Source organism: Mytilus trossulus, chromosome 7, assembly GCF_036588685.1.
Source record: "Mytilus trossulus isolate FHL-02 chromosome 7, PNRI_Mtr1.1.1.hap1, whole genome shotgun sequence".
In the NCBI taxonomy this organism is placed as follows: domain Eukaryota; kingdom Metazoa; phylum Mollusca; class Bivalvia; order Mytilida; family Mytilidae; genus Mytilus; species Mytilus trossulus.
This window is the reverse complement of record NC_086379.1, coordinates 15,179,705-15,200,659: the sequence shown is the minus strand read 5'-3', so window position 1 is coordinate 15,200,659 and position 20,955 is coordinate 15,179,705. Positions and strand designations below refer to the sequence as shown.

The window sequence follows — 20,955 nt, the reverse complement described above, 5'->3', positions numbered from 1 at the left end:
TTTTTTTTACAGAAAAAAAATCATAAGGTGTCCAAACCTCATATACATTTCTTTTGAATAAGGCTTTATGAACTTATGTATGAAATTTTACCGATCAATCTGATTTTCTATATTCATGATGAAGTTTGTGTGAAGCCTACCCATATTAAAATCTACAATAACCTACAAGTAGCAAATGAACTATTCCTAAAATAATTTCCATAACAACAAAAACTTACATTAGTTAAGATATAAGGAGCCCAGTTGACAGTTGAATCTACTGGAGATATCCATGAATCACCGAGAGCTAAACCTTTAAAGTTCACCTTTATCTTTCCTGAATTCATATTCTGTAATAAAAATAAACTATGAAAAAGATATTAGAGTATGAGTAATGTCTTGTTATAACTATAGTATTATTTCATAAATTATTATGTGTCAATTATTAATAAGGCCATTGTAGATCAGTGAGCAAACATTTGAGTCTTATCGAAATGAGATTTTAGAAATGCTATAAACATATGACGCCCGACAAGCAAAAACGACCCTTATGGCAAAAATTATGAATTATCAGATTTTTAATTAATTAAACAGAAAATACTTATGCCAACACAATGTAAAAAATTTGAAAACGATCGGTGAAAAATTAGTTTAGAAATTTCAATTTTAATAACACATGAAATGTGTTCTAATGTAAAATTCAACGTAACGTTGAAATTATACACTTTGACGTCGATTTAAGTTTGCTGCAATTTACTAGTACTTTACTCTTCTCCTGGTGCTTCACAAAATGTAACCTGATATCCCTTCCTAGCATATGGACGATTTCTTTAATACATGTATAGATGTTCCTACCTAACACGTGCAGTTCTGGCTGCATGAATATCTACAGGACGAACCAACTTATCGAACTATTATCAAGGACGATGCAGAGTATCTATTTCTTTTATTTGGTGCATTTTTTTTTTTGCAAAATTAATTTCTGATTTATCGTTGAGCATCGATGAAATAATGGTACTTTCTGATACCATAGAATAGGTCTAATCTAAACAGATAAAATTGGTTTCTAATCAGGCTATCCATTTTCTAAGTAGTTTCATCGTTTTCTTGCTTACAATGTTAACCGACTTTAACTTATTGATGATGATTTTTGGAAGAATTCTGTCACATGCGATAGAGTATCACAGTTTGATCGTCAATATTTTTTTTAGCTTGACAAAATCTACCAAAGGTTAAGTATGACCAAAGGCTTATTTTTTCTAATATTGTCCAGTTACTGGTAGCACACACAAAGCAAGATAGTCAGTCATATACCGATTGTTTCTCCTACAATAACAGAACAATTATAACAGAACAATAAAGACTTTCATTTGTTGGATTTCAAATATAAAAGAATTCTCTTTATTTTGGTAGAAATTTCAGTGTTGTCTAAAATGTAATAAAAAAAACAATAACACTGAAGTGTGAACTCCTGATTCTTACAGGGCACTATCTGTTTTTCATGGGGTTCGTGTTGCTCAAACCTTAAATTTCTGTGTTATTTTTGTATCACTCGTTTGATTTTAAGACATGGTCATCTGAGTTATCTGTTTATGATTTATGATTGCACGAGTGGTGTTTGTTTATATTTATTTGATATTAAGGATCAACTTGACTCATTTTTACTCTTATTTAAACTTTCTCAGGTTCAGATTGAATCAATCTATATTGCCGGTTAAAACACTTTGGCCATTCAAAATCAAATTGACAATAAATTAGAAATGAAATATAGATTAAAGGAGCTCAATGTGGAAGGTCAGTGTTTTGAACATTTAATATAAAGGAATGGAATGTATTTTGTAAATAGGGCGTTTAATACTGGTATTTATTTACAGCCGATTCTATTCAGTGTGAAGGCAAAGGTAATATCTTTGGTTAGCTTGATTCGCGAATAGCTTAACCGTGCATGAAGTCATTTTTAGTTCAGGTGAACTACACTCCTTTAAATGTAAACTCATTCGACAGATAACCAATGTATCTGTCTGTTATATGACCAGGCTACTCCGAAAGGATTGTCGTATACCTTAGCTAACCAAACCCTTGCCTACACACTCATTGGAATCGGCTGTAATTAAATTAATTGTTTCAGATTTTTCATATCGGGGTCTTTTATAGCCGACAAATTCGGACAATACGGTATGTTTTATCACAATGTTGAAGGCATATACGTACGACATGGGACTATTATACTAGTATAAGAGTTCCACCTACGAAATAAGAATATATAGATGCAAATATTATGTGCGGACAGCAAGGCGACCAGACATTTGTCCAATATGTTCAGTGGACATATCTTGTCAATAAATGCTCCGTGTTGAAGACCGTACTTTGACCTATAAGGGTTTACCTTTTTAAATTATGACATGAATGGTGAGTTGTTTCATTGACACTCATACTCATCTTCTTATATCTACATCCAGTTCCATTTGTCTGAAATGCTGGTACACAAGTGTCAAAAACCGACTGTTTTGATTCAAAAGAAGATAACACAATCTGAGGTTCAGAGTCATGTCTGTTATGAGGTAAACCATGCAGACTAGCCTATTTTTTCAAATATTGTACCATATTTGAAAATTCCCTCAAACTTCTATTAAAATTTGGATATTTTCTTTGTATTTCTATTACTGTTGATGTGTTTAATCAAAGATTTTAAATGGGACTCTCGAATACTATAGGTAACAGCAATTCATCTCGACAAACTTACCTGTTATCAAAAGTTTATGTAAAATTGTGTTCGCTTTCGCTCTCCGTATCTAGAACGGGATTTATCTACGCCTTTTTATTTTAATTTACCCAATACGTATCTTTGCCTCCTTTGGATAGTTCATTTCTACATGTATTATCTTCAATGTTATCGTTAAATGAGAACTGCAGCTGCGTGTGCAATTTCGTCCGTTTCAGATATATTTATTGCAACAAATATATACGCATGTAAATGTTTACAAAACAAACTATAACCCACGTTAACTAAAAGTGATTTAAACGAAAAATAACATTTAAAAACTTAAATATATCTCGAGTGCGAAATTTCAATCTGTCCGTCTTCGTAATAAATATTAACTATTTTTATGTATTACTATAATTATAATAAGTTTCGCTGGATATCGATTCGGAGTGAACTTGAAAATTTCTATATTATGCAAAAGTAAAATAGATCGTTTTTTAACATCTAAAGTATGACATTTCAAGATTTTGAAAAAATATGTCCAGCATCATCTTTTTTGTAAATTAATGCAACATTGCAAAATTGCATTTGTTTCTATTTCTGTTTCTGATTTTTACATGGCGTTTAAAAATTCCATTGAAAGTTTATTATCGTATTGTTAACCTTATCTATCCGTGAATTTAGAGATTTACACGACGGGTGATACAGTCAGTGACTTCTGATCATTAAGTCAAAAACATCAATTTAAAAATAGTCTTCTCGTCGTTGTATAACCTTTCGTACTGGAGTTGCTTATTTATTTCAACAAAGTTAACAACTCAATTTAAGTCAAACAATATCCCGCATCTCGTTGAGAAAGGAAAATTAATGCGTAATCTGTCAAAAAGACAACATCCTAGCCAAAGAATCAAATTGCACGTTTATTATAGTGTTTGTGCCATATGAGCCGAGCTAATTCCATCCCCTTTCCACTTAGAAGATGAGTGGTTGGGACCTCTAAAGCCGATTTTGGCTATTCTAGTAGGAGATTTAAGTAAACTTTAAAGCATTTAAAACAAGTGAAACTTTTGAGTTACTGCTTACGGATGATACCCCCGCCGAGAGATTTCGGTAAACAGGAAGTTGTTGGGTGATGAATCTGAAAACGCATCGCACGATATAACTGAATTATATAAACCCTGAAACCAAATTATAGAAATATTCATGGGACAAACGGACGGACTGAAGGAGGAATTGACTAAAGGACAGACAGAGGTAAAACAGTATACCCCCACTTTTTTTTTTTAAAGTGAGTGATAATTATGAACTGATATTTGTTTCATACTTGCAGTTTAAACGCATTGCAATTTGTTTATGCCTCACCTACAATAGTAGAGGGTCATTATGTTGTCTGGTCTGTGAGTCCGTCGTTCGTTTCGTTCGTCGTACCGTTCGTTCGTCCCAGTTCAGGTTAAAGTTTTTGGTCAAGGTAGGTTTTGATGAAGTTGGAAGTCCTGTCAACTTGAAACTTAGTACACAGTCATGTTCCCTATGATATGATCTTTCTAATTTCAATGCCAAATTAGGGTTTTTATCCCATTTTCACGGTCCACTGAACATCGAAAATTATTGTGCGAGTGGGGCATCCGTGTTACCTTGGGACACATTCTTGTTTGGTATATTTTCTGATAAAATACTCATAGAGTGTTTTCATTTGAACAAATGGTTTATTGTTTTATGCACAGTAGTTAATATTGCGGATTAAAGCGTGTCAAAATAAAAGACGAACAATTTCAGACAGACTTTCTTCTCTGTCGTACTAAATTTCTTGTAAGCATACTCTCTCGTGTGATTAACCAAATACGGTTTTCCGCATTTGGCATGCATAATGATTTTGTGCCAAATATTAAATTATTTTCTTGGGTTCGTCATACAATAACTTGCCGTATTAAAAGTATTAAATCTAGCTGCGGAAAAAAAACGTTTAAGTGTTTTTTAGAAAATATTTAAGTGGATTTTTTTTCAGACAACATTGATATTGTTTATATATTGTAGAAGGTTAATACGTAAATCATATATCGTGGTACTATGTCATAATGAGACTTTCTGATGTGTGGGATTTTATCATATTGTTTATAAATCATTCCTCTCAAGACAGTAAGACTATACAGCGTGTCAAAACAAGCATTTATCACAAAATTAAATTTCAAATCGTAAATACGGCATTATTTTACAGAAGTATTTAAATGTATTAATATAAGAATAGACTGTTCAGTTCACATGGATAACGCTATGTTTAGAAAAAATATCTCAATTTCAACGTGCAATTTATCGGTTTGTTCTACGTTACATTCTAGCGTTGACTACCGATAACGACGTCAAATGCGATAAGGGTGGTTTTTGCTTGACGGGCGTCATATATATTTAATGCAGCCAAACTTCAAAAATTGTACAAATGTATTAAACTTTAAAAAAATTAAGGACAAATGTTCTGCATATAAGCTAACTATACCTCTATGTGTTGTAAATAAAAAATAAAGTTATGTTTTCTGTAATGCTAAATATGAATAAGGGTTGAAATTTGTTTTTAGATTAAACCAGATGCTCCGCAGGGCGTAGCTTTATACGACCGCAGAGGTTGAACCCTGAACGGTTGGGGCAAGTATGGACACAACATTCAAGCTGGATTCAGCTCTAAATTTGGATTGTGATTAAATAGTTGACACAGCATAGGTTTCTGACACAGAATGAATGTGTTCTAATGAAATTAAAAATTTTGTTTTCTCTTAGAGAAATTCACTATGCTGTTGAATATTATTCCTCTCAAAAAAATGTTTGAAGAAATTTTCTTTTTATTTATGAAATTTCAAATGAGAAAATTGAACCCAATTTTTTTAATCACATCCCCCTTTCCCTTATTCCAAAACTAATCTCAATTAAAATTTCTAATGGAGTTTGCAACAATTACTACTCATTTAAATACATCATAAAATATTAAGATGTAAAAAAACTGCTTGTTATCACTGAATGGTAAAGATTATTTTAATTTATCAGTTGGTAGTAAAAAGTGAATATACATTGTATATTGTATATATAACAAAGATTTAAGTTGATTCTGGACAAAGAAAGATAACTCCAAATAAAAAAAATTCTTACAATTAGATATTTCTTGCTTACTATTCTGGACAAAGAAAGATAACTCTAATTAAAAACAAAATTGCTATTTCACAATATTTTGAAATAAGATATTTCTTGCCATTGCGCAATACTGTGCAATTGAAAAGACTTGCTATTGCACAAAACTTAATATAATAATTTTAGATCCTGATTTGGACCAACTTGAAAACTGGGCCCATAATCAAAAATCTAAGTACATGTTTGGATTCAGCATATCAAAGAACCCCAAGATTTCAATTTTTGTTAAAATCAAACTAAGTTTAATTTTGGACCCTTTGGACTTTAATGTAGACCAATTTGAAAACAAGACCAAAAATGAGGAATCCACATACACAGTTAGATTTGGCATATCAAAGAACCCCATTTATTCAATTTTTGATGAAATCAAACAAAGTTTAATTTTGGACCCAGATTTGGACCAACTTGAAAAATGGGCCGATAATCAAGAATCTAAGTACATTTTTAGATTCAGCATATCAAAGAACCCAACCAATTAATTTTTTGTCAAAATCAAACGAAGTTTAATTTTGGACCCTTTGGACTTTAATGTAGACCAATTCAAAAACGGGACCAAAAGTTAAAAATCTACATACACAGTTAGATTCGGCATATCAAAGAACCCCAATTATTCAATTTTGATGAAATCAAACAAAGTTTAATTTTGGACCCTTTGGGCCCCTTATTCCTAAACTGTTGGGACCAAAACTCCCAAAATCATTACCAACCTTCCTTTTATGGTCATAAACCTTGTGTTTAAATTTCATAGATTTCTATTTACTTATACTAAAGTTATGGTGCGAAAACCAAGAAAAATGCTTATTTGGGTCCCTTTTTGGCCCCTAATTCCTAAACTGTTGGGACCTAAACTCCCAAAATCAATACCAACCTTCCTTTTGTGGTAATAAACATTGTGTTAAAATTTCATTATTTTCTATTTACTTAAACTAAAGTTATTGTGCGAAAACCAAGAATAATGCTTATTTGGGCCCTTTTTTGGCCCCTTATTCCTACACTGTTGAAACCAAAACTCCCAAAATCAATCCCAACCTTTCTTTTGTGGTCATAAACCTTGTGTCAAAATTTCATAGATTTCTATTAACTTAAACTAAAGTTATAGTGTGAAAACCAAGAAAATGCTTATTTGGGCCCTTTTTGGCCCCTAATTCCTAAAATGTTGGGACCAAAACTCCAAAAATCAATACCAATCTTCCTTTTGTGGTCATAAACCTTGTGATAAAATTTTATAGATTTATATTCACTTTTACTAAAGTTAGAGTGCGAAAACTAAAAGTATTCGGATGACGACGACGACGACGACGCCAACGTGATAGCAATATACGACGAAAATTTTTTCAAAATTTGCGGTCGTATAAAAATGTAGTAATTATGAAATTTCCCTATATATAAATGTGCCTTTTTATTGTTTCCTGTTTTCTCATTCATACTCTAAAGATTTGATAATATGATTATAAGGAAATTAACAACATTTCTACTAAATATATAGTAAGGACTAACTGTTTCATTGGCAAAGAACTTAAAAGCAAGACTGGAACATGAAGATGCAGAATTGTATTTGAATGACCAGAGGGATTAAAAATCAAGTACAACTGTGATAAAATATTTAAATCCTTGCATTATAATGTAAATACATTTCTAAAACATGGAAATATATGATTGACACAAACAACACAGATATATCAACTTTACTGAAAAATGTGATAATGTATCTACACATGGGGCATGGTAAGTAGTCAAAGTCTTAACTAAAGTATAAATCTTTGACTAACCTGATATAAGGATTTACTGATAGCAGCTGTCATTTTGCCTCCATATGACTCACAAAATATGTAAAATGGAACATTCTAGAAAAAAAATGTGAAACATTAAATATACAATTAAAAAAATATCAAATCCAGTGCATGTCTTTTGAAAGAAATAATGTTATTCAAAAACTTCTTGAAACATTTTCTTAATACATTGTACTGTGGTCATGGTAAATGGAAATATTTAAAACTTTAAGCTTTTAATTTTGAGTTATCTCCCATTAGACTGCATTTTTACAAAACACCCAATTATGGTCTGTCTTGACATTTATTTCTGAATTTATTGAACTTCCACCTTTAAGCTAATGCTAAGAGGTTAAGAAGTGGTCATCTATAGATTTTTATCAGCCACAAAATTACAGCATAATAAAATTAAACTTTCAATGCACTAGCTTTATACACTGCAAAAACAATGAGAGTTTTAGAAATCAAACTTTTTAATCAATACATATTTGTTAATGATTGGATGCTTACCTGAAAGTTTTTACCTGTAGGACTGTTGAAGAAAGTTGTCAGAAGGACTATCATGTCAGCAGCAATCATACTGACATCTGTAGTTAAGGCATCATCACTATCTACATAACTGTATCCTGCTCCAACAGGATTGTCAACATACAACAGACTGGCTAACTTCAGCTGTAAACAAACAACAAGTATAGGTAATAAACAACAGGTTTTATCACTGAACTAGTATATATTTGTTTAGGGGCCAGCTGAAGGACACCTTCAGGTGCAAGAATTTCTCGTTACATTGAAGACCTGTTGGTGACCTTTCACTGTTGTTTTTTCTATGGTCGGGTTGTTATCTCTTTGATACATTCCCCATTTCCATTCTCAATTTTATTTTAACAGAGAGCTAAAACAAATTGAATAAATAACCGGCAAAAAAGAAGTTTCCAGTCAAAGCATATGATAACTAACAACAGGGTTGAAGCTGATAACTTGATAACATGCACTTTTTATCCAATGTTTCTGCTCTTATCACACTTTGTTTAAGCTGCTTGATAGTACATTGTCACAAAAGCCTACATTGAAATATAAAAGTGTAGTATGTATTGCACTCAGTGTATTCCATTTTAACCAGATTTAGGTTGTCTTATATCAAAATAAACGCAATAGAATCTTCAACCAGATGCTCCGCAGGGCGTAGCTTTATACGACCGCAGAGGTTGAACCCTGAACAGTTGGGGCAAGTATGGACACAACATTCAAGCTGGATTCCGCTCTAAATTTGGATTGTGATTAAATAGTTGACACAGCATAGGTTTCTGACACAGAATGAATGTATTCAAGTGAACTTAAAATTTTTGTTTTCTCTTAGAGAAATTCACTATGCTGTTGAATATTAATCCTCTCAAAAAAATGTTTGAAGAAATTTTATTTTTATTTATGAAATTTCAAATGAGAAAAATTGAACCCAATTTTTTAATCACATCCCCCTTTCCCTTATTCCAAAACTAATTTCAATTAAAATATTCTAATGGAGTTTGCAACAATTACTACTCATTTAAATACATCATAAAATATTAAGATGTAAAAAAACTGCTTGTTATCACTGAATGGTAAAGATTATTAAAATTTATCAGTTGGTAGAAAAAAGTGAATATACATTGTATATTGTATATAACAAAGATTTAAGTTGATTCTGGACAAAGAAAGATAACTCCAAATAAAAAAAATTCTTGCAGATATTTCTTGCTTACTTTACTGGACAAAGAAAGATAACTCTTAATTAAAAAAAAAATTGCTATTTCACAATATTGTGAAATTAGATATTTCTTGCCATTGCACAATACTGTGAAATTAGATATTTCTTGCCATTGCACAATACTGTGCAATTGAAAAGACTTGCTATTGCACAATACTTAATATAATAATTTTAGATCCTGATTTGGACCCACTTGAAAACTGGGCCCATAATCAAAAATCTAAGTACATGTTTAGATTCAGCATATCAAAGAGGCCCAAGAATTTGATTTTTGTTAAAATCAAACTTAGTTTAATTTTGGACCCTTTGCACTTTAATTTAGACCAATTTGAAAACTGGACCAAAAATGAAGAATCTACATACACAGTTAGATTTGGCATATCAAAGAACCCCAATTATTCAATTTTTGATGAAATCAAACAATGTTTAATTTTGGACCTCGATTTGGGCCAACTTGAAAACTGGGCCAATAATAAAATATTTAAGTACATTTTTAGATTCAGCATATCAAAGAACCCCAAGGTTTCAATTTTTGTTAAAATCAAACTAAGTTTAATTTTGGACCCTTTGGACCTTAATGTAGACCAATTTGAAAACGGGACCAAAAATTAAGAATCTACATACACAGTTAGATTCGGCATATTAAAGAACCCCAATTATTCAATTTTGATGAAATCAAACAAAGTTTAATTTTGGACCCTTTGGGCCCCTTTTTCCTTAACTGTTGGGACCAAAACTCCCAAAATCAATACCAACCTTCCTTTTATAGTCATAAACCTTGTGTTTAAATTTCATAGATTTCTATTTACTTATACTAACGCTATGGTGCGAAAACCAAGAAAAATGCTTATTTGGGTCCCTTTTTGACCCCTAATTCCTAAACTGTTGGGACCAAAACTCCCAAAATCAATACCAACCTTCCTTTTGTGGTCATAAACATTGTGTTTAAATTTCATTGATTTCTATTAACTTTAACTAAAGTTAATTTGCAAAAAAACAAGAATAATGCTTATTTGGGCCCTTTTTTGGCCCCTAATTCCTAAACTGTTGAAACCAAAACTCCCAAAATCAATCCCAACCTTTCTTTTGTGGTCATAAACCTTGTGTCAAAATTTCATAGATTTCTATTAACTTAAACTAAAGTTATAGTGCGAAAACCAAGAAAATGCTTATTTGGGCCCTTTTTGGCCCCTAATTCCTAAAATATTGGGACCAAAACTCCCAAAATCAATACCAGCCTTCCTTTTATGGTCATAAACCTTGTGTTAAAATTTCATAGATTTCTATTCACTTTTACTAAAGTTAGAGTGCGAAAACTAAAAGTATTAGGACGACGACGACGACGCCAACGTGATAGCAATATACGACGAAAATTTTTTCAAAATTTGCGGTCGTATAAAAATTGTTTTATAAATAGTTTAAAATAAATCTGTTACCTGAACACAATTCGCATTTTACATGTTAGTCAGAATCAAGTCCTTGTCAAATGGCTGTTATCACTAATTCAAAAGATTTAAGAATAACTGCTTAAGAAAATGTATTTCTAGGGTTAAATTAGTAAAACAGGCTTGTATGGTCAGGTGGATGGACATGTTTTAACAACAGACAATATGAATATATGCATTAACTCCACACTACATCACTTACCCAAGTTGTATTTCTAGGGTTCATGTTGACATCCAAAGGGCCTAACTCCATAAAGTTACCAAACCCTGTACTGGATCCTCCAGGTCCTCCCTATAATAAAACAAAAGTCACAAATTTGATAATGGTGTCATCTAACAAGAAGCAGGATGTTCATGCGCTTACCCCAAGATGTGACCAATGTCAGTGGTTGTCTTATGCCATATTAAATTTTCTGTTTTTATTACTCATTACGGACTTTTGGGACTAAAAACAACAAAGAGTTTAACTATGTTAACATGTTTTGCACATGTATATTGTTGAAAACTGTTAATGTTTGTTGATTGGATGTCTTATGGTTATCTGTCAATATTCTGTTTTGAGTCAAAACCTTTGACCAATGGCAATACATATGAAACATACTTGATAAATGTATTGTAGGTACTGTTGATTCCTTTATTTTGTGGATTTCAATGTCCATGAGGGTTGAGTATGCTGAATGGGGTCCTTCATTTCTTTATTCTTTGTTATTTTTTTTTTGTAAACAATTTTTATCTATACTTTATTTATGTCCTTTATTCTGCCCTTTTTGTCCATTATTCTCTATTGTTTATAAACCACATGCAGACATTCTTATTAAGTTATTGATTGAGGAAAAATTGTAATTTTGTCGACATTTCATTTCATGGTTTTGCCAAATCTGCAATACTATCATGACTATATATATATTATGCAAAAGAACAAATTGGCTCAAGATCTATCATCCATACTTTTCTAAATTAAATTTTTATCTTTATAGAATACCTGTAGCCACATGATAAGAGGAACTTGTTGGTATCCCTGCATAGACTGAGTGTATTGTAACCACCAGAACATGTGAGCCTTGTCACGTACATCAACATAACCAAAGTCTTGTTGTATGGCAAAAAAGTTACTTGAACCTGTAATGAAAAGTAGAAAAAGAATATAGATTATACCACTGCATCGAGTGTGATACAATATTTATCCTCTCGAGACAGTTAAATTTCAAATTTAAAACGTGAGAGCTGTCAAACACTTGATCATGGAATGACCACATTGGAAATATTACTACAAAGGCAGGGGCAGATCTAGCCATTTAAAAAAGGGGGTTCCCAACCCGGGACAAAGAGGCGGGTGTTCCAACTATATGTCTCCATTCAAATGCATTGATTGTCCCCAAAAAAGGGGGGTTCCAACCCCCAGAACCCTCCACTGGATCCGCCACTGAAAGGCAAATGAAAATTTAGACTTGATACAACAGAATCTTGGTAAATGCCCAATGAATATAAAGCATCAGGCATATATAATATAAACTAGAGGCTCTAAAGAGCCTGTGTCGCTCACCTTGGTATATGTGAATATTCAACAAAGGACACAGATGGATTCGTGACAAAATTGTGTTTTGGTGATGGTGATGTGCTTGTAGATCTAACTTTACTTAACATTCTTGCTGCGTACATATACATGTATCACCATCTATAATGATTGGCCCAGTAGTTTCAGTTGAAAGTGTTAGTAAAAATTTACAAATTTTATTAAAATTGTTAAAAATTGACTATCGATTTGTCTGAAATTTTCAGGGCAGATAGATCTTGACATGATAAACAATTTAACCCCATGCCAGTTTTGCTCTTAATGCTTTTGTTTTTGAGTTATAAGCCAAAAACTGCATTTTACCCCATGTTCTATTTTTAGCCATGGCTGCCATCTTGGTTGGTTTGACGGGTCAACGGACACAATTTTTAAACTAGATACCCCAATGATGATTGTGGCCAAGTTTGGTTAAATTTGGCCCAGTAGTTTCAGAGGAGAAGATTTTTGTAAAAGATTAATAAGATTTACGAAAAATGGTTAAAAATTGACTATAAAGGGCAATAACTCCTAAAGGGGTCATTTGACCATTTCGGTCGTGTTGACTTATTTGTAAATCTTATTTTGCTGAACATTATTGCTGTTTACAGTTTATCTCTATCTATAATATTATTCAAGATAATAACCAAAAACAGCAAAATTTCCTTTAAATTACCAATTTAGGGGTAGCAACCCAACAACAGGTTGTTCGATTCATCTAAAAATTTCAGGGCAGATATATCTTGACCTGATAAACAATTTTACTCCTGTCAAATAGCTCTAAATGCTTTGGTTTTTGAGTTATAAGCCAAAAACTGCATTTTACCCCTATGTTCTATTTTTAGCCATGGTGGCCATCTTGGTTGGTTGACTGGGTCACCGGACACAATTTTTAAACTAGATACCCCAATGATGATTGTGGCCAAGTTTGGTTTAATTTGGCCCAGTAGTTTCAGAGGAGAAGATTTTTGTAAAAGTTAACGCCGGACGCAGGACGACGACGCCGGACGACGCCGGACGCCGGACGCAAAGTGATGAGAAAAGCTCACTTGGCCCTTTGGGCCAGGTGAGCTAAAAAGAAGATGCGGTATGATTGCCAATGAGACAACTAACCACAAAAGACCAAAATGACACAGACATTAACAACTATAGGTCACCGTACGGCCTTCAACAATGAGCAAAGCCTTAACCGCATAGTAAGCTATTAAAGGCCCCAATAAGACAATGTAAAACAATTCAAACGAGAAAACTAATGGCCTCAATTATGTAAAAAAATGAACAAAAAACAAATATGTAACACATAAACAAACGACAACCACTGAATTTACAGGCTCCTGACTTGGGACAGGCACATACATAAATAATGTGGCGGGGTTAAACATGTTAGCGGGATCCCAACCCTCCCCCTAACCTGGGACAGTGGTATAACAGTACAACATACATGTAAGAACGAACTATAAAAATTAGCTCTTGTACGACCAACACAAGAATATGTTAGAATATATATGCTAACAGTGTCTGGGACCCATATCTCCAACACATACAACAGCTAGAAATGGTCCAAAGGAAAGCTGCCAGATTCATCAGTCATGAATAGTCTCAAGACCCAGGCATAGTAGCATCTTTATTAGAGGACATAAAACTACCACAACTTCAGGAAAGACGAAAAACATCACGTTTATTCCTTTTTCCAGAAATTAATCCAGCAACTTATTGCAATTCGAATTCCAGAATACTTGATGACAACAACAAGAAAGACGATTTGTCAGAATAGGATCAAGTTTTGAACAAAGAAAACATAGCTTCTTCGTAAGAACCATCACAAACTGGAATGAACTATATATACACATGTATAGCCTAGCCTATTAGACATTGATGACTATGAGGCATTCAAGACCAACCTCATAGCACAGATATCCGTAAATGAGCATACATGTTTTTATCTGCACTGGCACCTGTACATACCCATACGAAATTATAAGGCGTATTACACCTGGAAATAAGGCGTAAACCAGGCATAAATGGTAGGTATGTGTCTAAATCCAGGCGTAAGGGAGCAGGAAACGTAAATTCGTAGTCCTTATGGGTGTAGAAAAAGCACTAAACTGGGCGTAAATTGAAATAGCTAAGCAAGGCTTAAATTTTCTTACAGGCGGGCCCGTAAACCTGTTGGTATGGCGTAAATAGAAATAGCCATAATGCTTTGTTTAAAGGATCGTGGGATTTTTTTTTCAAAATTTGGCTCTTTGGTTTTAGTTTGCAAGAGTTTGACTATGGCAGCTTCATATATTCAGAGATAATTTTATTTATGATGATTTTAAAAGTGGGTCTCATTGGGGCCTAAGCGTGACGCGTGATTGACGATTTTTTTGTAAGCGTGACACGTGAAAGTCATATTATTCTGTCGTGAAAACGTGATATGAGGCCTTGCAGGACCCGGGAAATGACAAAAAAATGAGAATTGGTTACTTACATAGTGTAAGCGGGATACGGGAATCGGAAGAAACCGTAAGCGGGATCCGGGATCGGAACCCCCCAATGAGACCCCCTTAAAAGAGCACATATTGGATGACACAACTTTTTATTTTAAAATATTCGTGTTATAAGTCAACCGATCGCGACACTTTAAGGATTACACATATAGATGCAGATGTAGGTAAAGTGAAATTTGTAGAATTCAAATTATAATTTACAGTATGTTCTTGTCATCCCCAACCCCGCATAAACATTTTAAAAATATAAAAAAAATATGTACTAACAGAGCTGCTGATGTTGCAGTCTTTCAAATAAATTTTGCAGGCATACTCACTATAAATAGACAAAAAACAGCCAGACAGCAAAATATAAACGACAAAAGTATTCATCCTTTCTTTGGTCGGTGGTGAGGTAAATAGGAGAAGTCAATCATGTGTTTACTGCCCACATGACCACAAGTGAACCACAAATAGTGTGACCTGGGATTCCCCTTTTCGTATGGATAAAAGTAAGATAATATTTTCACATGTTTTAACTTAAAGATGACAGCAAATTTAAGCATTACCATTATTTGTTAATATGCATCGTACACGTTAGTTAAAAGAATTTTTGTATTAAATCGAATGTTTTTAATATAGATCTAATAGAGAATATTGTGTAAGCATTATTAAAGGTTGTTCGACTCGATATCTTCCAAATATAATCTTTTAGTTACTATTTTTCGGGAAAACCCATCCTGAATCGAAAGCAAACAAAACATCCGCATGCCAAAAAGCCAAAACTAGCAGCTATTTTACTTAAACAGACACTGACTAAAAACAGTGACAGTGTATGCGATCGCTGAGGTAAATTCATTCTTGGTTGAGTTGAACCATTCGCACCATATTATTAATTAGCAATGCACCAGACTGTCAAAATGTAATTTGGCTTAAAATTTGCAATGTTCACCAATTTTATGTCATTGTAAAATTTCTATATCTTAATTCATCCCCTATACAAATATATCTGACAATCTGCAAGTAAAGTGAACATTTTTACCAATAACCAGATAACATCATTTTTAACCTAATTTACATTATTTACTTTCTGAAAAGCCGTCAAAGCAAAAATTTAAATAGCCTTTTGACTGTTAGAAATCATAATTATTTGAATCTGGGTTTGTTTGCCACAAATCATGTTTGGTCCCATGTTTCGAACCTTAGTGTCTGTTGTGACACTTAAGTTCAAAACATGGGGGGTACCACGATTTCCCGAGAAATACGAGAAAAACGTAATATTCCAAAAACAAACTAATATATCCCGAGAAAAAGGTTTTTGATGGTGTTATAGGTGTTGTACTGCTTAAATTAGTGTAGCAGCAGACAGTAATAAGGTTGAAGGCGTTCATATTTAATAAAAGTACACGCAATCTTCATAAAATCTATTTTTATATCTTGTATCTTTTTATATCCATATAATGACAGGACCGTTTAACAGGACCAAATGAAAAATGCAAATAACTTTTTCATTTCTCAAAGGATTTATGTAAAATTTGAAATATAATAAGATTTTATCATTTTATATATCGATGTAAGAAGAAATAAATAGATTTCTTTTTTAAAAAATGTAAGAAAACATGACCTGACAAACGCTGATAATGACAGGGCCAACATCGACATTGACTGTCGTTTAAGTCAGGGACTTTCTTTACTACTTTCTTCTTTAATGTTCTGAAAAAATTTAAAAAAAACTATATGTGATTTTAATTACTGTCATGACTGTCAGCACAAACTATATTAGATTGGTCATGATCATTTATGGATTATTTCACACCTTTTGTTTGTTACCTTATAATTGTGATTAAACGTGTAAGATTATGACCGGTGATTAAACCATAAAAAACTTTTTCTCGGGATATATCTGCTTGTTTTGGGGATATCATGTTTTTCTTCTATTTCTCGGGAAATCGTGGTACCGAAACATGGGAGCAAATATAATTTCAAAGAAATCATTGGGAAGTTATCCCCAATAGAATATGCATCCCTTAGCTCATCATTATAGAATTAAACACGTTTTTCTAGAGGGTATTGATGTGTAAACCGGGGCGATAATAACTTGCAAACTGAATAAAAGTCCGAAGGACTTTTATGTCAAGTTTGTGAGTTAGAGACCCGGTTTACACATCAATAACCTCTAGAAAAAATGTGTTTAATCCTTATAATTCTTCAGCCAAACATATCCGATGATTAATTTACATTATTACTTTGATGGCTACTATATGTACCATCAGAAACACAATGGCGTAACTAAGGAGTACTTAAATGTCCGATAAATGCAACAGAATCTAAAAGGAAATAGCACCTACCTCAAAAACTACATTTTAATTAGATACTATCAGAATTTGAAGCGAACAAGTAACAAAAGAATCTTCCCTCTGAAAGATTTGAATCATATGACGTCGTGTTTTGCTATGACGTAAATTTGCCAAATCCTTCATGAAATTTCGCAAATTTTATTAAATTTTATTTTTATACATTTTTGAAACTTTAGTGCATTAAATTTCTTTCTTTTTTTTGTTACATATGCACTTGAATAGTTACAAATGTTATGCAATTATTTTCAAATCTAAATTTGCTGAAAATCCGGGATCACTGCAAGCTTGTGTATTGCGCATGAATAGATTACAAAAGTAGTTTCGAAACATGGTTTATCGAAGTGTAAAATTAGAGAAAAATTTGAATTGACCAATCCAATTCAAGTATTTATAGATATGCAAATCATATAAGAATTATACTAACATAGATGGTATGCCTAACAAACGTGCAAATGACGCCAAATAACATCACCTTAAACCAAACACTTTGACTCTTTTGACAGAATGATAACTTACCATTACTTTCCTATATAACTTATTCCACTGTCAGATCTTGATTTGTTTGTTCTAATATATTTTGTTATTAAAAGTATCACTGCATGTGCTGCCCTGCATTATTGTTTTGCTTATTATTTACAAATTATGAAATATCATTGTTTTGTTGACACTAGAGGTCATCTTGCTTTTTCTGAAGGTGCTTTAGCTGTAATACATTCTAGAGTCCGACACTATCAGGTGGTTTTTTTATACAACCGCAAATTTTGAAAAAATTTTCGTCGTATATTGCTATCACGTTGGCGTCGGCGTCTGCGTCGTCGTCGTTGTCGTCGTCGTCGTCGTCGTCGTCCGAATACTTTTAGTTTTCGCACTCTAACTTTAGTAAAAGTGAATAGAAATCTATGAAATTTTAACACAAGGTTTATGACCATAAAAGGAAGGCTAGTATTGATTTTGGGAGTTTTGGTCCCAACATTTTAGGAATTAGGGGCCAAAAAGGGCCCAAAAAAGCATTTTCTTGGTTTTCGCACTATAACTTTAGTTTAAGTTAATAGAAATCTATGAAATTATGACACAAGGTTTATAACCACAAAATAAAGGTTGGGATGATTTTGGGAGTTTTATTTTCAACAGTTTAGGAATTAGGGGCCAAAAAAGGGCCCAAATAAGCATTATTCTTGGTTTTCGCACAATAACTTTAGTTAAAGTAAATAGAAATCAATGAAATTTAAACACAATGTTTATGACCACAAAAGGAAGGTTGGTATTGATTTTGGGAGTTTCGGTCCCAACAGTTTAGGAATAAGGGGCCAAAATGGGACCCAAATAAGCATTTTTCTTGGTTTTCGCACCATAGCGTTAGTATAAGTAAATAGAAATCTATGAAATTTAATCACAAGGTTTATGACTATAAAAGGAAGGTTGGTATTGATTTTGGAAGTTTTGGTCCCAACAGTTAAGGAAAAAGGGGCCCAAAGGGTCCAAAATTAAACTTTGTGTGATTTCATCAAAATTGAATAATTTGGGTTCTTTAATATGCCGAATCTTACTGTGTATGTAGATTCTTAATTTTTGGTCCCGTTTTCAAATTGGTCTACATTAAGGTCCAAAGGGTCCAAAATTAAACTTAGTTTGATTTTAACAAAAATTGAAACCTTGGGGTTCTTTGATATGCTGAATCTAAACATGTACTTAGATTTTTGATTATGGGCCCAGTTTTCAAGTTGGTCCAAATCAGGATCTTAAATTATTATATTATAAAGTATTGTGCAATAGCAAGTCTTTTCAATTGCACAGTATTGTGCAATGGCAAGAAATATCTAATTTCACAATATTGTGAAATAGCAAATTTTTTTTTAATTAAGAGTTATCTTTCTTTGTCCAGTATAGTAAGCAAGAAATATCTGCAAGAATTTTTTTTAATTGGAGTTATCTTTCTTTGTCCAGAATCAACTTAAATCTTTGTTATATACAATATACAATGTATATTCACTTTTTACTACCAACTGATAAATTTAAATAATCTTTACCATTCAGTGATAACAAGCAGTTTTTTTACATCATGTATTTAAATGAGTAGTAATTGTTGCAAACTCCATTAGAATATTTTAATTGAAATTAGTTTTGGAATAAGGGAAAGGGGGATGTGAATAAAAAATTGGGTTAAATTTTTCTCATTTGAAATTTCATAAATAAAAAGAAAATTTCTTCAAACATTTTTTTGAGAGGATTAATATTCAACAGCATAATGAATTGCTCTAAGAGAAAACAAAAATTTTAAGTTCATTTGAATACATTCATTCTGTGTCAGAAACCTATGCTGTGTCAACTATTTAATCACAATCCAAATTTAGAGCGGAATCCAGCTTGAATGTTGTGTCCATACTTGCCCCAACCGTTCAGGGTTCAACCTCTGCGGTCGTATAAAGCTACGCCCTGCGGAGCATCTGGTTGGTCTTGTTTTCAAATTGGTCTACATTAAAGTCTAAAGGGTCCAAAATTAAACTTAGTTTGATTTTAAAAAAAATTGAAATCTTGGGGTTCTTTGATATGCTGAATCCAATCATGTACAATGTACTTAATTTTTGATTAAGGGCCCAGTTTTCAAGTTGGTCCAAATCAGGATCTAAAATTATTATATTAAGTTTTGTGCAATAGCAAGTCTTTTCAATTGCACAGTATTGCGCAATGGCAAGAAATATCTTATTGCAAAATATTGTGAAATAGCAATTTTGTTTTTAATTAGAGTTATCTTTCTTTGTCCAGAATAGTAAGCAAGAAATATCTAATTGTAAGAATTTTTTTATTTGGAGTTATCTTTCTTTGTCCAGAATCAACTTAAATCTTTGTTATATATGCAATATACAATGTATATTCACTTTTTACTACCAACTGATAAATTAAAATAATCTTTACCATTCAGTGATAACAAGCAGTTTTTTTATACGACTGCAAATTTTGAAAAAATTTTCGTCGTATATTGCTATCACGTTCGCGTCGTCGTCGTCGTCCGAATACTTTTAGTTTTCGCACTCTAACTTTAGTAAAAGTGAATAGAAATCTATGAAATTTTAACACAAGGTTTATGACCATAAAAGGAAGGCTGGTATTGATTTTGGGAGTTTTGGTCCCAACATTTTAGGAATTATGGGCCAAAAAGGGCCCAAATAAGCATTTTCTTGGTTTTCGCACTATAACTTTAGTTTAAGTTAATAGAAATCTATGAAATTTTGACACAAGGTTTATAACCACAAAATAAAGGTTGGGATTGATTTTGGGAGTTTTATTTTCAACAGTTTAGGAATTAGGGGCCAAAAAAGGGCCCAAATAAGCATTATTCTTGGTTTTTGCACAATAACTTTAGTTAAAGTTAATAGAAATCAATGAAATTTAAACACAATGTTTATGACCACAAAAGGAAGGTTGGTATTGATTTTGGGAGTTTCGGTCCCAACAGTTTAGGAATAAGGGGCCAAAAAGGGACCCAAATAAGCATTTTTCTTGGTTTTCGCACCATAGCGTTAGTATAAGTAAATAGAAATCTATGAAATTTAAACACAAGGTTTATGACTATAAAAGGAAGGTTGGTATTGATTTTGGAAGTTTTGGTCCCAACAGTTAAGGAAAAAGGGGCCCAAAGGGTCCAAAATTAAACTTTGTTTGATTTCATCAAAATTGAATAATTGGGGTTCTTTAATATGCCGAATCTAACTGTGTATGTAGATTCTTAATTTTTGGTCCCGTTTTCAAATTGGTCTACATTAAG

The 20,955-nt window shown here is 32.6% G+C and overlaps 2 protein-coding genes across 2 annotated transcripts in view; one reads left to right on the top strand and one right to left on the bottom strand.

The window, feature by feature from the left end:
- LOC134724679 (retinoid-inducible serine carboxypeptidase-like) overlaps positions 1-15,345 on the bottom strand; it is a 36,633-nt gene extending 21,288 nt beyond the window's left edge. Inside the window, exons 1-6 of the mRNA XM_063587850.1 lie at positions 15,174-15,345; positions 11,798-11,934; positions 11,018-11,107; positions 8,137-8,298; positions 7,627-7,701; positions 219-329 (exon numbers count right to left, since the gene is read on the bottom strand). Of these exons, the coding sequence (XP_063443920.1) occupies positions 219-329; positions 7,627-7,701; positions 8,137-8,298; positions 11,018-11,107; positions 11,798-11,934; positions 15,174-15,228 (630 nt within the window). The 5' untranslated portion in view covers positions 15,229-15,345. The remainder of the gene's footprint in view (positions 1-218; positions 330-7,626; positions 7,702-8,136; positions 8,299-11,017; positions 11,108-11,797; positions 11,935-15,173) is intronic.
- A 224-nt stretch (positions 15,346-15,569) lies between these two features.
- The window catches only part of LOC134724677 (uncharacterized), a 29,936-nt gene continuing 24,550 nt past the window's right edge, over positions 15,570-20,955 (top strand). The window contains exon 1 of the mRNA XM_063587849.1: positions 15,570-15,684. The gene's annotated coding sequence lies outside the window, so the exon portion shown is untranslated. The remainder of the gene's footprint in view (positions 15,685-20,955) is intronic.